At 51.9% G+C, this 16,438-nt stretch overlaps 1 protein-coding gene across 1 annotated transcript in view; it reads right to left on the bottom strand.

Annotated features, from left to right (window-relative positions):
- LOC144168495 (uncharacterized) overlaps positions 1–16,438 on the bottom strand; it is a 142,179-nt gene that overhangs the window by 37,690 nt on the left and 88,051 nt on the right. The window contains exons 9-10 of the mRNA XM_077697464.1: positions 13,526–13,597; positions 9,273–9,370 (exon numbers count right to left, since the gene is read on the bottom strand). Coding sequence (XP_077553590.1) covers positions 9,273–9,370; positions 13,526–13,597 — 170 coding nt within the window. The remainder of the gene's footprint in view (positions 1–9,272; positions 9,371–13,525; positions 13,598–16,438) is intronic.

The raw sequence follows: 16,438 nt of genomic DNA, 5'->3' as shown, positions 1-16,438 counted from the left end.
CGTCCGCGGGCGGCTGCGCTCGGGTGCACAAGCATGGCCGACACCTTCGAGCTTTTACCGCATCGCATCCATGGCTGCCTGCAGCTGCTGCACGACCGCCCTGCCGACTCCTTTCAGTCCCAGCACCCACAGGGCAATGTCGTCGGCGTACACCGACATGTGTACGGTCCCCCCCACCCCTCTGGGCAGGCAGCCTGGCAGGTCTGCCATCACCAGGTTGAAGAGGAAGGGGCTGATGACGGGGCCTTGTGGGGTGCCGACATCCACTGGCCGAGGTGCCGACAAGACGTTCCCCACCTGCACCTGCGCCGTTCGGCCCGTCAGGAACGCCTCGACGAAGCCCTGCAGCTTCCCCGCAATGCCAGCCTCCTCCATCATCATCATCATCACCAGCCTATCTACGCCCACTGCAGGGCAAAGGCCTCTCCCATTATTCTCCAATTACCTCGGTCCTGTGCCAACTGTGACCAATTTATCCCCGCAAACTTCTTGATCTCATCTGCCCATCTAACTTTCTGCCGCCCCCTGCAACGCTTGCCTTCTCTAGCGATCCACTCTGTTACCCTTAATGACCAGCGGTTATCTTGCCTTCGCATTACATGCCCTGCCACGTCCATTTCTTCTTCTTAATTTCTAATAATATGTCTTTAACTCCAGTTTGCTCTCTGACCCACTCCGCTCTCTTCTTGTCCCTTAATGTTACGCCTGTCATTTTCCGCTCCATTGCCCGCTGAGTCGTTCTCAATTTAAGTTGAACCCTCTTGGTGAGCCTCCAAGTTTCTGCCCTGTAGGTGAGTACCGGTAAGATGCAGCTGTCATACACTTTCTTCTTCAGCGACAATGGTAGGCTGGTATTCATTATCTGAGAATGTCTGCCATATGCACCCCACCCCATTCTGATCCTTCTAATTATCTCTGCCTCATGGTTGGGATCTGGGGTCACAACTTGGCCTAAGTAGATATATTCGCTTACCACTTCCACTGCCTCGCCACCTATCTCAAACTGCTGTGCTGTCCCGAGGTTATTGATCATTACTTTAGTTTTCTGCATATTAATTCTCAGCCTCCTCCATGTCAAAGTAAATGGCGGGGCGCTGCAGGTTGTCGAAAGCGCCCTTCACATCGAGCAGCACCAGGGCAGCAACCTGCCTGGTGGCACTGGCGTGTTCCAGGGCCACCACCACGTTAGTGGTGGAGTCGGTCTCCGCTCGGTGCTTCCGAAACCCCGTGAGCTGCTCTGGGATCGCCTCTTCATCCACCCCGATGGCCTCCATCCTGCGCAGCGCCACCCGCTCCAGCAGCTTGCACCCGCAGGAGGTGAGGGCCACGGGTAGATATGCTGTGAGCGCCCAAAGGCCCTTCCCCGGCTTGAAGATGAGCCTCAGGATGGCGAGCAGCCACTCGGGCGGCAGCTGCCCCGTCTCCCAGATGCGGTTGTAGGCCACCAGGAGCTTGCCGAACCCCACCTCGTCCAGGTGCGGATCATCTTCTAGGTGAGGCCGTCTTACCTGGCGCCGACTTGCGCTTGCAGCTTCGGAGGGCACTACGGAGTTCGCCCTCCGTGATGGGGGCGTCGTTGAGCGGGTGACTTCCCTCGGGCTCCTCCAGCGCAGCCGCGGGCCTTGGTTCCGTCTGGTGCTGTAGCAGGAAGTGATCCGCAAAGAGTTCGGCCAGCTCCCCAAAGCTTGCCTGCTTGCGGATGGCCAGGGCGGCCGGAGGGTTGCGGTTTATCCGGGGCTTCAAGATGGAGCGGAAGATGCCCCAGAGTCGACGGCAGCGCGCGTCTGCCTCCGAGCTGACACACAGCTCGGCCCACCGTTGCCGGTTGAGGCGGTGGGCATGTCGTCGGCAGGCAGCATCCACGCGACGGTACTCCGCCGCTCCACCTGGTTCCGTACTGCCCGCAGCTGCAGCAGCTTCAGGTCTGGCATGGTGGTGGTCCCCTCGGCGACGGTGCAGCTCCGCGTGGCCCAGCGAACCAAGCACCGGATCATCTCTACTCCCTCCCCCAGCTCTTCCTCAGCAAGGCAGCGCCGGAACTGGTCCCAGTGGGTGATGTGGTGCAGTGCGGGTCGTCTGGCCGGCTTCCCAGGTGGTGCAATGCGCAGCGGGTAATGGTCAGAGCCCCATGTGCTGGGCTCCCGCCTCCAGGTGGCCTCAACCCCGGCTGACACCAGGCTGAGGTCGATGGCAGTGGCAGTGCGACTGCCACGCCTAAAGGTGCACTCTCCGGTGTTCAGCACAGTGAGGTTGAGGCGCAGCATGGTGTCCCACAGCTGCTCTCCCCGCGTGTCGATCCTGCCATCTCCCCAAGCAGTGTGGTGGGCGTTGAAATAACCACGGAGGAGATGGCGGTCTGCGCATAGAGACACCAGCTGATCCAGGAGGACCGAGCCCCAGCTCTGGCATGGACGCACATAGACACTGCACACAGTCATGTCACCACCCGTGCCTAGCCGTAATGTCACTGCCACGCACTCTCGCACAGTTGTCACCCCACTGGTGTTCAGAACCGCGTGCTGCACGCAGTCGCGCACGAACACGGACGCGCGCGAGGGTCCTGGGGGATGGGATGGCTCGCTGCACGCCACCAACGAGCACTGCGAGTTGTCGCAAGCCGTGGGACTGTGGTAGCCCGTATATCCAGGCAGCCTGAGCTCCGAGCCTTCTTCCGCACGCACGTAGGTCTCCTGCAGTGCTACCACGTCGGGACCGTGCTGCAGCAGATATGCGCTTAGTTCTGCGTGACGGGGGCGAAGCGCGTCCACGTTCCACTGCAGCACAGTGGGCACTTGAGGCTGCGTGCGGCGGCTCCTAGCCATGGCGTTGCTCGGGGTGCTGCTGGCCCTGCGCAGCCTGGGCGCACAGGGGACGCAGGTGAGAGTCCGCAGGCAGCAACTCTCCCAGGGTGCGCAGCACGAGCGTCAGGCCCTCCTGCTGCTGCCGTCGACTCCATCGTCCTCGTTTCGGCCGCGCAGATGCTGCCTGGATGCTGCCGGGCGCTGCCTGGACTTTGTTCTGCTGCTGGGCCACCACTCCACGTCGGCTGTTGCCGTCGCTGCTTTCCGGGTGCTGCTGCATCGTAACCGCTGTGGCAGGGGCCAGCCCGGAGTGTGCCGCCGCTCGCAGTGCTGCGCGAACTGCGACGCGAGAGGAAGGCGCCTGCGCCTGCGCCTGCCGCGCGGCACTCTTCCTGCCAGCGCGGGCACGAATGGTCCAGGACCGCGTGAGGAACCCCGCAGTTTGAGCAGGAGGGCTTTTCATCCCTGCAGGCTGCCCTCATATGGGGGCCCCCACATCGCCAGCACATCCTCTCGCGATTGCAGCTCGCGGTGGCGTGATCGAGCCGCCCACATTTGCCGCACTGCAGCGGTCTTGGTTTGCAAGCCCTCATCGGTCGCCGCCGCTTGTACAGCGCGACTTCCGCAGGGGGTATCGGCGCCGCGAAGCGCAGATACACCGTAGTCCCCCTGCGAACAGCCGACTGCACAGCCACAGGCGTCTCGAGGCAGGCGATGATGTCCTCGGTCGTGATCGTCTCGTCGTCGACCACTATGACGCCCGTACTGCGCGACGCTGGCTCTCGGGGGCTCACCTCCATGCCGCAGATGTTGGTTGTGGTCAGGAGTCTTCCAGAGCATCCGGTGTGGCCGCGTCCGCTGCTACGACGTTGCGGCGAGCGTTTACGCGAACGTCGATGACCCCAGGCAACTGCGTGAGCTGCCTGGCGATGGCGTCGCTCTTCTGCTATCCGAACGCCGTTGAGGAGACCTTCATGCGGAAGAGGACCGTGCCGAGGGCTGTGGGACGGGCCGGGAGCTTGGGACCATCGTTCCTCATCTTGCGGGCGGCCTTCCTGCGCTGCGAGCGCGACAAAGACAGCTGCCAGGACCCTTCGTCGGCTTGTTTGTTTTGGAGGCTTCCGCCAGTGGCCGCCAGGGGTGGAGGCTGCGCTTCTGTTGCGTCCGCGCCCGTAGAGCACTGGGCGCGCTCAGCACTGCCGGCCGCTGCGGGGGGGTAGAAGTGCGCCCCGGCCAGCCTGCCACCGGAGGCTGTTCCACGCGGCCGGCTGTGAGGCGTGGTTGGTGCGTCCTTCAATGCTTTACTGGTCACGAAACTTCGGCGCTCGCTTCATATAGGGACCGCGCGCTCCACTACAGGCGCCACCGCCGCACGAAGGTCATCCAGCCGCCGCGCGTGCGGCGTATTGGCCAGCTCTTGGTGTGCAAAAGCTCGCTGCTTTTGGTGTCTGCGCGCTGATTAAGTGTGTTTTTTTTCGTAGTAGTTAGCGATGAATAGTACAGTTATGTGTTTATCACCTGACTTCAATGGGGTTTTATTTTTCGAAGTAAGTTACCGTAGACTTCGGCCGCGAACGGCAACGGCATCTGTGTGCTCTGGCACAAGCGCTGCGCCGTCGTGTTTACGGATTTTAAATCTATATTGCTTCTTTTCTTAAAGCAAAGTTGTAAATACCACACATACGGTAGCTGTGTAGTCACGGACTGCTGCGGGCCTATCGATAATACAATAAAAAAACTGAAAGAAACCAAGAACGCGTTGTTCAGACTACGCTTAATGAATCCGTTGATTGCTCTGGAATGCACAGAACGCTAAAAGAGATAGCCCAATAGTATTGTCGTTTCGATGAGTGGGTACATACTTGTGAACATCTAAAAATGCTGCAGAAACGCGAAGGATCAAAAACGAAGAGATATATGTTGCACCATGTGTCTTTCTGCTTCCACGCTTTGCAATCCTTGCAAAAACAGGAAGCGAAACAATGAAACTGATTTGATCCAACGCAACAAAAAATTTCAACGTTACGAAGGAGACAAAAGAGCGTGGTCCAGCGTACAAAAATTTATTTTTTCGAGCTGCGATGTGCAGCACACGGAGGAAACAGAATATTGCCACGTAGCCAAGAACGACGCAAAGCTTTTCTGAACGCAGCGAGCTAGCGATCTCCTGCACTACAAAAGACTAGAATGTAACACCAACGTCGAAGAAGCAGTCCACACTGTGACGTGAACAGATGAACGTCGGAGCTCCGAGGTTTCGGACCAGGTGCTAGTCACCTCCCGAGGCCTCCAGGTCGCTGCGGCCCTGTGGGCAGCCGCCACCGCCCCATAAGGGGGAGCTCTTTCAATAAATGTTATCTCTCTCTCTCTCTCTCTCTCTCTCTCTCTCTCTCGATAAAGTGAGTTGCGCGGCGTTTGCTATGCATGCATTACTCTTGGAACGTTAATTTCAGATCCATGGAAATAGGATCGAGAACATTGTCGAAGAAACAAAAAATCAAGTTAGCGACAAGGTGGCACCCTTTCCATATCAAACAATATTGCCCGACGGGACGTACGACGAAAAGAGCAAACGGGCAATACGGTTGAAACGCCACATAAGAAACCGGAATCGGCCACGCGCGGTTACAAAACAAACAAAACGAAGCCTAAGGGATAATTCGCGGAAATTTGAAAAGTAAAAGCACAAGGACGTCCCAAAGCTTTTTTTATACGCGAGCCTGAGCGTAAGGTAATACAAGTTTGCAAACAGGTAATGAAGCACCGCTACTACCTGACTGACCTGACAAAAATCCGGCTTTAAGTTAGCCTTGTACAACTCTAGGTCCACGATGCTCTCAAAAGGGTACATTGCTTTTTCCATTCTCACACACAATGCATTTTCAAACATAGTCGCACACTTATAATCGAAGCTGAAATCTCCCGTTGCTTGCCTTGGAATGACGCCCCTCCATTTCTCACACAGCTGCCCGTCGCTCGGTCAACAGAACAAGGAAACATTTTCTGTGGTATTGTTGTACAAGGAACGACATCCCGGGACGCAACACATGTTCGGCATCGTCGTTGCACTGCTTAAGTCGCATCACAAGAGCGCGATATGCACGCTACATTTTTTTCCCGCACAAAACAAACCCAACTCGCCGCGGCTCCGCCGTTCGAGCCAGCGCAACGCAGCCCGAGGAGTGACCTCAGTGAGAGGGTGGCGCCACCGCGCGGCGGCCAAACGCAGCATATGAAGCTCTCCCATTGAGTTACGGAGGAGTTTCGTGACCAGTAAAGCATTGAAGGACTCTGATGTAGCTGATCCGGCTGAGCGCAGTAGGCTGCCTCTTGTACTCGTCCCCAGGTGGCGCAGTAGTCGTCTCGCCAGCAATGGGGGCAACGATAGGGTCCTCCCGCGGCGACGGCGAATGCTGGCCGTCGTCGGGCCTCTTCAGGTTCGGCAGCGGCTCCTGAGATGGCGCCTGCGTCGTCCCTCTGCTGCCGCCGTCGCAAGGAGGGACCGAATGGCCGCCGCTATGGCGGAGTCCCTCCCCGACCCGTCAAACACGGCGTCGCCCGTCTCCCCGCCGGTATAGTGCCTAGAATATACTCTAGGCACTATACCGCCGGCGCGCCGACTGCAACGCTCTTGTTAGGAGTGAACGGCGTCCAGTTCGTCCATTACGAACGCGGCAAGAGCCATGGCCAGCTGGCCGCGCTCACCCCGAGTCGTCCGACGCCCGTGCAGTCCTCGCAGGTGCTATAGCTACCGACGAAGCGTCTCGAGTGTCGCCACCACTGCGGCGTTGGCCTGCTGCAGCTCCGGGACCACCGCCGCCTCTTCGACGTTAGTTGGGAGCACTCTATCGCGTCCCTGGCAGCTGATGCCGGACTGGCGTCTCTGCTGGCGCGTCGTGTCTCGCCGTGCCCCTCGTCAGGCTCCACGCTCGCTGGTGAGCCCGAACCCACGTCGTCGCTCCCCGTGGCACTCGCGCGCTCGGGAGAGATCGCGCGCGAGTTGTTCAAACTCATGGTTCACCAAACGTAAGCTCCGTGGTGGCAAGAAGCTCAATTTCTTCTTGGTAAAAGAAAAAGTTTGCGGGAGCACACGAATAACACGACCGCCATGCGTGGCCCCCTGGTGGACATTGAAATGTGCAGCGAAATCTGCAGCTGAGCATGATTGGCGGGTCGGTCGCTGTCTTGTGGGTGTGCATGGCGAGCGACGTCCTGATTGCGGGTCGCTTCTGCAAATGTGTACTGGAGTCATTTCCGTGACGGATATGACGTCAGTGAAATCTTGGTGTATACCGGCATAAAACACTGTCGTGTAAAATATATAAACACAAAACGAACAACCTTAAATATAACGTAGTCTTTAGTACTAAAGGTTGCTTCCACGCAAGAAGGCCCTGTGGGCAGGGGTGGACGCTTTACAGGCTGCTTACTCCGTTGTACTGGCGTCATTTCCGTGACGGATATAACGTCAGTGAAATCTTGTGTATCCGGGATTAAAACACTTTCGCGTTAAAATTTTTCTCGCTTTTCACTTCCCCTCAAAAGAAATTATCAGCCGTGCATTCTCTTCACTTTTCAGGAGAAAAAAATCGCTTTTTGTCGTAACACTTATTTTTCGGCGATAGTAGTCGACTGTGACCTTAAACTTCATGCGAGCGTGATCTCCATTACAGAAAACAAAAGTTTCGTTTCGCATCAGAGTTTGATTAAAGCTAGAGACCATACTTACTTGCAAATTCTTCAAGCGTCTTACGCTTTTTACAGTTACCTAAATTATTGCATTTCCTCCTAAGGCGTCACATGTAATACCGACACTACACCGTTAATAACACTGCAGAAACAAGCGGATTATTACAATGTTTTTTTTTTATTTTGTAGCGCAAGCTACACTGGCCGAGGTTGAGGAGTTTCATGCGGACCCTGAAGGGCCGTGCTGCGCAAGCGCGAGGACCATTGGATTGGATTAAATTGGATTGGATTCCCATTCAATTGGAGTACGGGCGTGTAGAGAACTGGGTCTGCGCATTTACCGTTCTGCGCATTCCAGATGAGTGACGTCATAGCCGCGGGAGACGCATTGGCGCCGGCGCGTGCTCAGCTGTGCGCCTCCGTTGCGCAATAGCCAAGTCTGACGCTGTGCCGGAGCCGCTTGATAGCCTTTTAGCGTGGCTCCTGGAGAGCAGTGCAGCGCATGTGCGAGGAGCAGTGACTGGACTGGACTGGATTGGATTGGATTTGATTGCTGAACCTTAGCTCGCGATACGTATATCCTGGCATAGCCGAGCTGAGCCACTGCAATTTTTTCATTCAAGCCCGTGTTTTATCGTTACACCAGCTGTCTCACTGAAGCACAGCTATCTATTTTTCAACATGTTTTATGATCACCTTGCTTTATATATATTCCCCCATAGCGCCCTTTGAAACCCACATTTACCGCGCTTTGTTTCACGCCGGAATTACCTTTATAGTTCTTTTTCCAAGTCCCTTTTTATGCTGAGTGCTTTTCATTTATTTTTGGTTAAATGAGGGATCTTGCGCCCCTTGCTGTTTAATTATTCTCGAACCATCATCATTGGAGGTCCCACCTGCGCATTTTACCTGTAGGACACCCATTAGTGGGACCTTACCCATTTATGTATCATGTATACTGTTTGGAGCTCAAATTCAATTCAGTTTCAGTAAATGATCGTTCAGCGGTAACGTTGAATTCAGGTCGAATAACATTAATTAGAACGAATTAAACTGGATGAAGACAAAATAAGGGGCAGAAAATTTTAATAAGACGAAATAAGGTGGATTCAAATTGATGAAATCGCGTGGCAGCTGTGTCATTGCGTGGACGTGTGTATAAAAGGTAATCGTCAGAGTAGTAAGCCGGGTTTTCGCCTTTAAAGTGCGTAAGCAGACAGCGTCCCCGAAATTTTTGCGCGTTTTACTATTTGTTCTACCCGACTTCTCAATGTACTCATAGCATGTGGTGCCGATGAACGAAACCGCTTGCCTCGCAAATAAAAAAGAAAAAAATCTTTGTGGGCAGGCGCGAGGAACCGCGGACACAAACGGGTAAAGTTATGCAGCGAATACAAAATCGATACAACGTACACTGGGGTATATACAGGGCTGTAGCAAGAATTTTTTTCGTGGGGGAGGGGTTTTTATGGGTTATAAGAAGGGACAAGTTTTGCCAAAAAAGAACACTAGCACTCTATTGGGGGCTGCCTGGAACAAATTTCAGGGGTGGGGGGACCTTGAACACCCAAACGTCCCTCCAACCCTGTGACTACGTCCCTGAGCACAGTGATATCTCGTTTCTCTCACTTTTCCGAGTAGTGGCAAGCCTGCACCAACTAAAGGACTGCTACCAGAAATGTTCGTATGTTGAAATTTAAAGACAGATTCCCTGTCGTACAACAGCACGTCAGAGCAAGAGGGGTTTTCATGAAATAGCAGCGGATTCGCAGTAATTCTTACGAAGTCTTGTCGATGAGGCTCTGGAGGCCTCTATAGTATTCTTGATTGACCCAGACGAATGGTGTTGCGCAACCAGTTCTTATGGCCGGGGGCACGAGCTGAAAAAAAAATTAACAATTCTTGGAACATTCTGGGACATTTTGTGATGCGCGAGCATCAAGCATTAAGGGCCGTCCACACTTGAGAATTGTGCGACAAGAGCGCGCCCCAATTATGTCACTCCAGTCGCCTGGACTTGCTGAAGTAATTCTCGTCGCGGCGACTGGAGCGACTGGTCTAGACCAGTTTTTGTCGCCGCCGTGGCACCCGTCGCTCTAGCAGCGGTGCAAGGAGGCTGACGTCGCAAGATTTTCAGATGTCGCATCCTACCGAAATGCCCGGATATTCTGCATCGTTACGGTGTGGTGACCGCACACGCGGAAGCGTATACGCCGACGCGCGTCAAGGTTGGTCGCCGCCGACGTTCAAGGGGTGTCACAAACGACTGCAGGGTTGCTCCTATTAAGGTTAGGAATAGACATCGTGAATGATATTTGATTGATTGATTGATTGATTGATTGATTGATTGACCGATTGATTGATTGATTGATTGATTGATTGATTGATTGATTGATTGATTGATTGATTGATTGATTGATTGATTGATTGATTGATTGATTGATTGATTGATTGATTGATTGTAGGGTTTAACGCACCGAGCAACTCAGGTGATGAGGCGCGCCGTAGTGGAGGCCTCCGTATTAATTTTGGCCACCTGGGGATCTTTAACGTGCGCCGAAATCTCGTGCGCAGCAGAAAAGCGGCCGCCGCAGCCGGGAATCGAACCCGCGTCCTCGTGCCCAGCAGCACAGTGAATGATATTCCAATTCTATTTCGCAAAGCCCACTTGTTTAACGACATGAAGCGCAAAAATGAAACCTTTGGGAAAACTGGCGCGATCACCCAGTGATAAACGGTAGCTGTATCCGTTCGCCACGCTTTCGCAAAGCCTTGCTTCAACGCTGCTTTTGTGCAATCATAGGAGGACACTATTAGCAACGGAGACTAACCTAGCAACGCTAGAAATCGTCGTCTCGGTGACAGCGCGCGACCCGAAGCTGTCGTGTGCACCCCCGAGAAAGAAGCAAAGGCGGGATTCTTGTTTGAGGGGTGCTGCGCAGCATCACGCTGTTTTGAGTGAAATGAAATTGAAAAAAAAAACTTCACTTAGGTTAGGTCAGATAATGTTAGGTTAGGTTTAGGCTAGTTTTAGATTTTCTTTAGGTTACTTTAGGTGTAGTTTAAATTAGGTGACGTTAGATTAAAGCAGCCTCTTTGGATACATGTGTACGTGAGAATTTTGAGCGAAGTGCAAACACTCTCCAAGCAAAGGTTGGCCATTATTGAAACACAAAATACAGTGAGGTCTCGTTGTAATCGAGGAACGACAACAGAAGTCAAGCAAACGCCGTCGCCTGTGGGCGTGTTGCGCCGGAGTGTGAAACATTGAGGGCGGTGGTCGCTCCAGTCGCATTGCTCGCTTTTGTCGCTTCAGCAGTCGCAAGTGTGAACGGGCCTTTACACAGCTCAGTTATCAAAAAAGCGCCGTCCTCAAATCCGCGTAACCAGAACCTTGGCGCAAAATTCCCATCGGTTTTGAGCGCGCGTATGCACGACTCAACGTTCCGTTGGTTGCGACGCGTATGTGACCGCGAACGCGAGTACGCTGCAAACATGTTCCCATGCGCCGGCTCTGACTTCAACCTAGCGTTACGCTTTGAGGTCTGTAACGTCGTCACGGGTACCCGCAGCCTGACGTGCAATGAGTTAGGCGTTGCCTGGCACGTCGTTTGTCTCTCCATCAAGGTCACCTAGCGCTAAAAAGACCCTGCAACACCTTTTAAACTTTTTCTTAATCGTAGATGCTGCCACAACGTAGCAAACAAACACATCCAGCACTTAAAATAAGGGGTCACATAGTACCTCAGGCTAAAATTACTGCTCTATGCCCACCAGATAACTTGGACATCTGCTTAAAAGATTTTTCTTTCTTTTCCGAGTCTTGGCGCTCTTTGTGCGCTTGAATCTTTGAATTACGTCATTACAACAATGTAGTTGCTATTGGCCGCTATAAATTGGCCCTGATCTACCCAGGTCTGTACATCCCAAAATGCAGAATGTGTGAGGCTGAAAAGGCCGACCTATAGCCCACATCCTATACGAATGCCCTGGGCTCCTACCTAAAGCCGAATGCCACCTCTCTCACTAAATAGAATGGGAGACTGCGGTGACCAGCTCCGAGCCTGAGACCCAAATTCAGGCCGTGGACTGGGCTTTGGAAGTCGCCACGAAGCAAGGTCTTCCGACCACCTCACGGAGTCCAGAAGAAGCCCATCATTAATGTTACAATTTAATGATGGTTGCCGAAATAAAGTTGTTCCCCCCCCCCCCTCCTTCCTTTCCGTAGCAGCAATAAACGCATTCCATAGCCACTCTATAAAAAGGCCTCAAAGTTAGCCGAAACTGAAGGTGGACACTTCGGCTGCGACGAGAAAATCACGCAGTGCCGCTCCATGGTGTTGATAACTATAGCTTTGAAAATGCACTCAGACGCGAAGGACAAAGTGAAAGCGTTTGTCAGAAGTGTTGCAGTCCCTTTAAGGCTGAATACAGGCCTAACAGAGATGACTGGCCGTGGCTCTTAGTCATAGTTATGGAGAGGAGGATAAAAATAAGCAAAAGAAAGAGGGTCATTGAAAAAAAGGATGATCGAAATGTCGCCGGTTTGTCGTCTCATACACTCAGCAAGGCTAAGCTTAACTACACAAAACCAACAGGCACTAAACTCGCGGCTTACCTCCATGAAATCTCACGACACTCGCACAATCTCACATCAGAAAAAAGATTAGACCCGCTAGTAGACTTTTTAGACGTTACCTGTCTGTATTCAGTACCTGTGTATTAGTTAATAATCGTTAAATAGTATAAGTGGGTCTGAAGTCGCCATACAAAATTGTCTTTTAACCAATTCAATACCAAAAAATTGTTGGTTACTGACATTCGGCCGTGCTTTAAGGAGCAAAGAATGATGCCTAAACATTTTCTTTTACTTAGACAAAAACGCGTTAAAACCCACAAGCTTACTCATCCCAACAATCAAGCGGGCACAACATGTAGCCCTCCCCTGACCTCATGTCTTGCTAAGGCTAAAATTTGCGAATTCCACGTGCCATATTCACATTCGTCACCAGCATCGTCATTAGCCTGTTCGGCTCCACTGCAGTACGAATGCTTCTCCTGTGTCCGTAAAACAATTCCTGTCTTGCGATGCCTTAGTCCATTCCTCGCCTCCAATCCTTATTTATTTCAGCCCTTAAAGGGACCCTGCAACACTTCCGATAAACACTTTCACTCTTTCCTTCACGTCTGGAAGCACCGCGAAAGCTAGTTATCGCGATCACGGAGCGGCACCGCGGGATTTGCTCGTCGTACCAGATACGCCTTCCGTTTCTGCTTTGTTTTTGAGGCTTTATTTTTTAAGTTGCTATCGAAAAGCGTTCATTGCTGCAACTGAGGGAAAACCGGCCAACAGCTGCTCCATGGCCTCAGTGACGTCATTCAGGCCGTCGAAGAAAGTTAACACCGGGAAAGAGAGAGAGAGTTTACACGTTATCTGACGGACATAGAGCACTAATTTTTGGCTGAGGTACTTTGCCACCCCCTAATCTAAGCACTGGGTGTGTTGGGTGTCTACGTTCTGCAAGCATTTAGGATTTCAAAAAAAGTTGAAAAAAGTGTTGCAGGGTCCCTTTAAGGGCTGTTGTTGAACCAACTGTTTTCCCACTTTATCCCGGTCTTTCGGTAGCCACACTATTGCCCTAAATGTCCACCGTTTGTCCATTGAATTCATCAAAGTCAATTTTACGTTTCCTTTAATTTGACCCATAATGTCTTACACCTGAGTTTATTCCAATATAAGAGCCTCGTTTCTTATCCGTAAACGCTATAAGCTAAGCCATGGTTTGACGTCAGCTGGACATCCGCGGAAAAATGCTCTACGCTTCATAATGGGCATTGGCGTTCAGTTTTCCGATAGGCCCTAGTGCAGGTTAATTGCGCTAAGTCACTCAGGGCGACTATTAGGCAGGGCGGTCCCTCCTTTGAAAGGAAGCGATATTCGCTTTCTTTTTCTAAAATAAACCCGCTAATGTATAATTTCACTGTTTGTTCTTATTTGAAAAAAAAAATTCAATTTCATTCACTGCCGTACGCACCTTTAAAAGGCCATCACTCATATCCTGGACGAATTGGGGCCGGTAGATTTGTCGTTTTGGGTCTCCCATGATCTGAAGATAGACGTGAAAAAGCCTTATTGAGGAAGGTGGTTTGGGAAAGTTATGTTGTTTAGCATTGTTGTTTAGCACTTGTTGTTTAGCGTTGTTCATACGGAGGAAGAGCGAAAGACACGCATTGTTCTGAGCTCTGCAACATCCTGCACGTATTGACAGCCTATACTAGCCGTGAATGTATATGATACGTTACATTGATTATATACATGCTTCCCCAGAGCTACCAATTGTATGAACTAGGGCTTCTTTGTCTCCGGACACATAGAAGTTGTAGTTAAAGGAGCCATGAACAGAAAACAAAAGTTTGTTTTATTCGAAAGATTAGGTGTTTCATAGTACCCCAAGCGCTTTCCCGGAAGCAAATGGTGCTTTATTCACTGAGAAATAAGGCAATTTAAGTCAAAATTTTAAATCTCCCGCTAAAATTGCACATTTCGTCACGTGAACAATGGCGTCATACGACCCGGTCCATGAAACAGATACTTAGTATGTCGACTGCATATAGCACCCACACGCGGGAGTCGACCGAGACGGCGGCCATTTTAAAAATACTAGTAAACCTAGTGCTCCCGCAGCCCTAGTCATGGAATCGCCTGATCCGGAGAACAAAACTCTCGCCGAGGAGCTCGGGCTTGCATTTAACAACCTCACACCACTTGAACGCTCAATGCTTCTAAGTGCACGAGCGGCAAGAGTTGTGGGATACGCGGTGGACGGGAAAGTGACCATTCCGCGATAGCCACAACAGACGAACGCCCAGCCGTCGGCACCGCTGCCTCGTCAGCCCCGTCGCGACGGACGAATACAGACTGGTACGTATGTGCCGTATTTTCAATTTCAGTAGCAGTATCGCTTATGCCAGTTGGCCGGTGTCGTGTATGGAAAGCCGTTCGCTCGAGCTCTCTGCTCCGACCAGAAAGATTCGAGCGTCAATGCGCGGTGTGTACGGCAATTTTTTTCCCCAAGGTCAGAGCGCTTTGAAAGGCGATTTGACGAAGTCGGCGACGAGCGCCAGCATGTCCGGGTCCCTGCCGTAACCACTTCCTCGGAAATGAAGCGAGCACACCCGTACTTCCTTTGGCTGTCTTTCTCCTCCGTTTGCAAAGTTCACAAAACGTAGCCACTTGCTTCGCCGAGGTTCGTCGTTGGGCAGCACATGAAAGGAGATCTCACCGGCGGGGATGTCGCACTCCCTCGACGATTTGCCCGTACTACATGGGCATTTCAAAACACAGCAACGAAATTTCATTGTAAAGTACTCGAGCAAACTGAAGTTTTCAGTGGTTGTAAACTGTAAACGAGCTCGTAACGACAGCAGCAAGCCAACACGACCTCCATACCGAAACCTGTGCGACGAGTGGCACTATCTCGTTGCTGCTCTGTGTTCCTTACTCCCCTTGTTTCTATTTTTACCTTTGCTGGTTGGCGATATGACGGAAAACCTCCTGTGAAGGGATTACGATACCAAGCAAGGTCGCGGCTGTGCGTGCTGGGACGGTTCGTTGGCCCCGAAGAGCCTTGAACCCGAAAATTCGTCTGCGCGACGGTGGCGACGGCGAGATGTTGAGTTCGGTTTGGCGATAGTTTCGTACGCATTGGCATACACGCTTGCGTGTTCGTTCGGAACTTCAACCGTTTACTCCACCGTTCTTTGTCATAAAAGAATGTGCAGTATGTTTCACGGGCATTTAGCTCGCTATGCAAACTGTAAGCCCTGCCTATCATGCGTTTGCTTTTGCCGGCCTCCGCCAATCGCAGAGCATTCCCAAGTGACATCATAGGTTCTGTTGCGGAAAATGAGCTGGTGGGTCGCATGGTCATTTCCTTTTTTCCTAATTATGAAGCTTATTTGAGCGAAGTCTGCGTTATAAGTGGTGTCGTTATGGTTCTAACGAGGCAATCTTTCGAATGAGCCAAACTTGTGTTTTCTCTTCATGGCTCCTTTAATGTTGGTCGATGGAGCTTGGATGGGCTTGGCAATCGAGTCAGACCAACGCTGGCCTCGTGGGCTCTCAGGCAACTGATGCTACTATGGCATCAGTAGAATAACTGACAGCTTACGAATTTTGCTCTACAACTGATTCCTCATCACTTACACACCGGAAGAAGTGCCAAGATGACATTTAGGTTCACTGTTAATCCCGTCTCCGTCTATGGGCTGATGCAAGTTGTGCCACTATAAAGCGTAACAGCCTCGTGGTTATAACATTCACAAGTGTTTTAACGAAAAAGTCGAAGAAGCACCGAATGAAATTAGTGGATACGCGGGTATTTACTCAGTACAATGGCTGACACGCAAAATTGCACCCGTATCAACATTCTGGCTTATCTCCGTAAGTAACCAAATTCAGCCACGTTAGTGGCCGCACACTGAATGCGCCACAAGATCTCTAGATAATTCTCTCAAAAGAAAATTGCTTCTTCCATTAAGGTTTGGCGACCGCAGCTAACGCGAGTGTTTGACGATTACTGCTAGCGAAATAAATTTTGCGATCATCGCCATCGTTCCCGTGGGCTCGGTTTCCGGGTTCGCTTAAAAGGCTGGCGCCCAGAGGGACAGCTGCTCTCCGCGCGAATGCGCCCATCATCGCTTGTTTCCAACCCGACAGACAGGGCACATGGTGAGGGACAAAGGAAAGTAACTGAAAAGTGTTACATGGGCGGGGGCGTCGAAGTACCGACATCCGTCATGTCGCGGTAGCGTGGTAGGCAAAAGCGGCTTGCACAGGGGATGCCCCTGTTCTGAATGACGAAGAGCCAAGCCAAACTTAACATTTCTAATGTATGCCGAATATAGGACAGCGATGATATAGGTAGCAGCACACTGGCGGGCTTACA

The sequence above is a fragment of the Haemaphysalis longicornis genome, unplaced genomic scaffold, assembly GCF_048455015.1.
Source record: "Haemaphysalis longicornis isolate Haplotype H1 unplaced genomic scaffold, Haemaphysalis longicornis Haplotype H1 scaffold_2, whole genome shotgun sequence".
In the NCBI taxonomy this organism is placed as follows: Eukaryota; Metazoa; Arthropoda; class Arachnida; order Ixodida; family Ixodidae; genus Haemaphysalis; species Haemaphysalis longicornis.
This window is presented reverse-complemented; position numbering and strand designations above follow the sequence as displayed.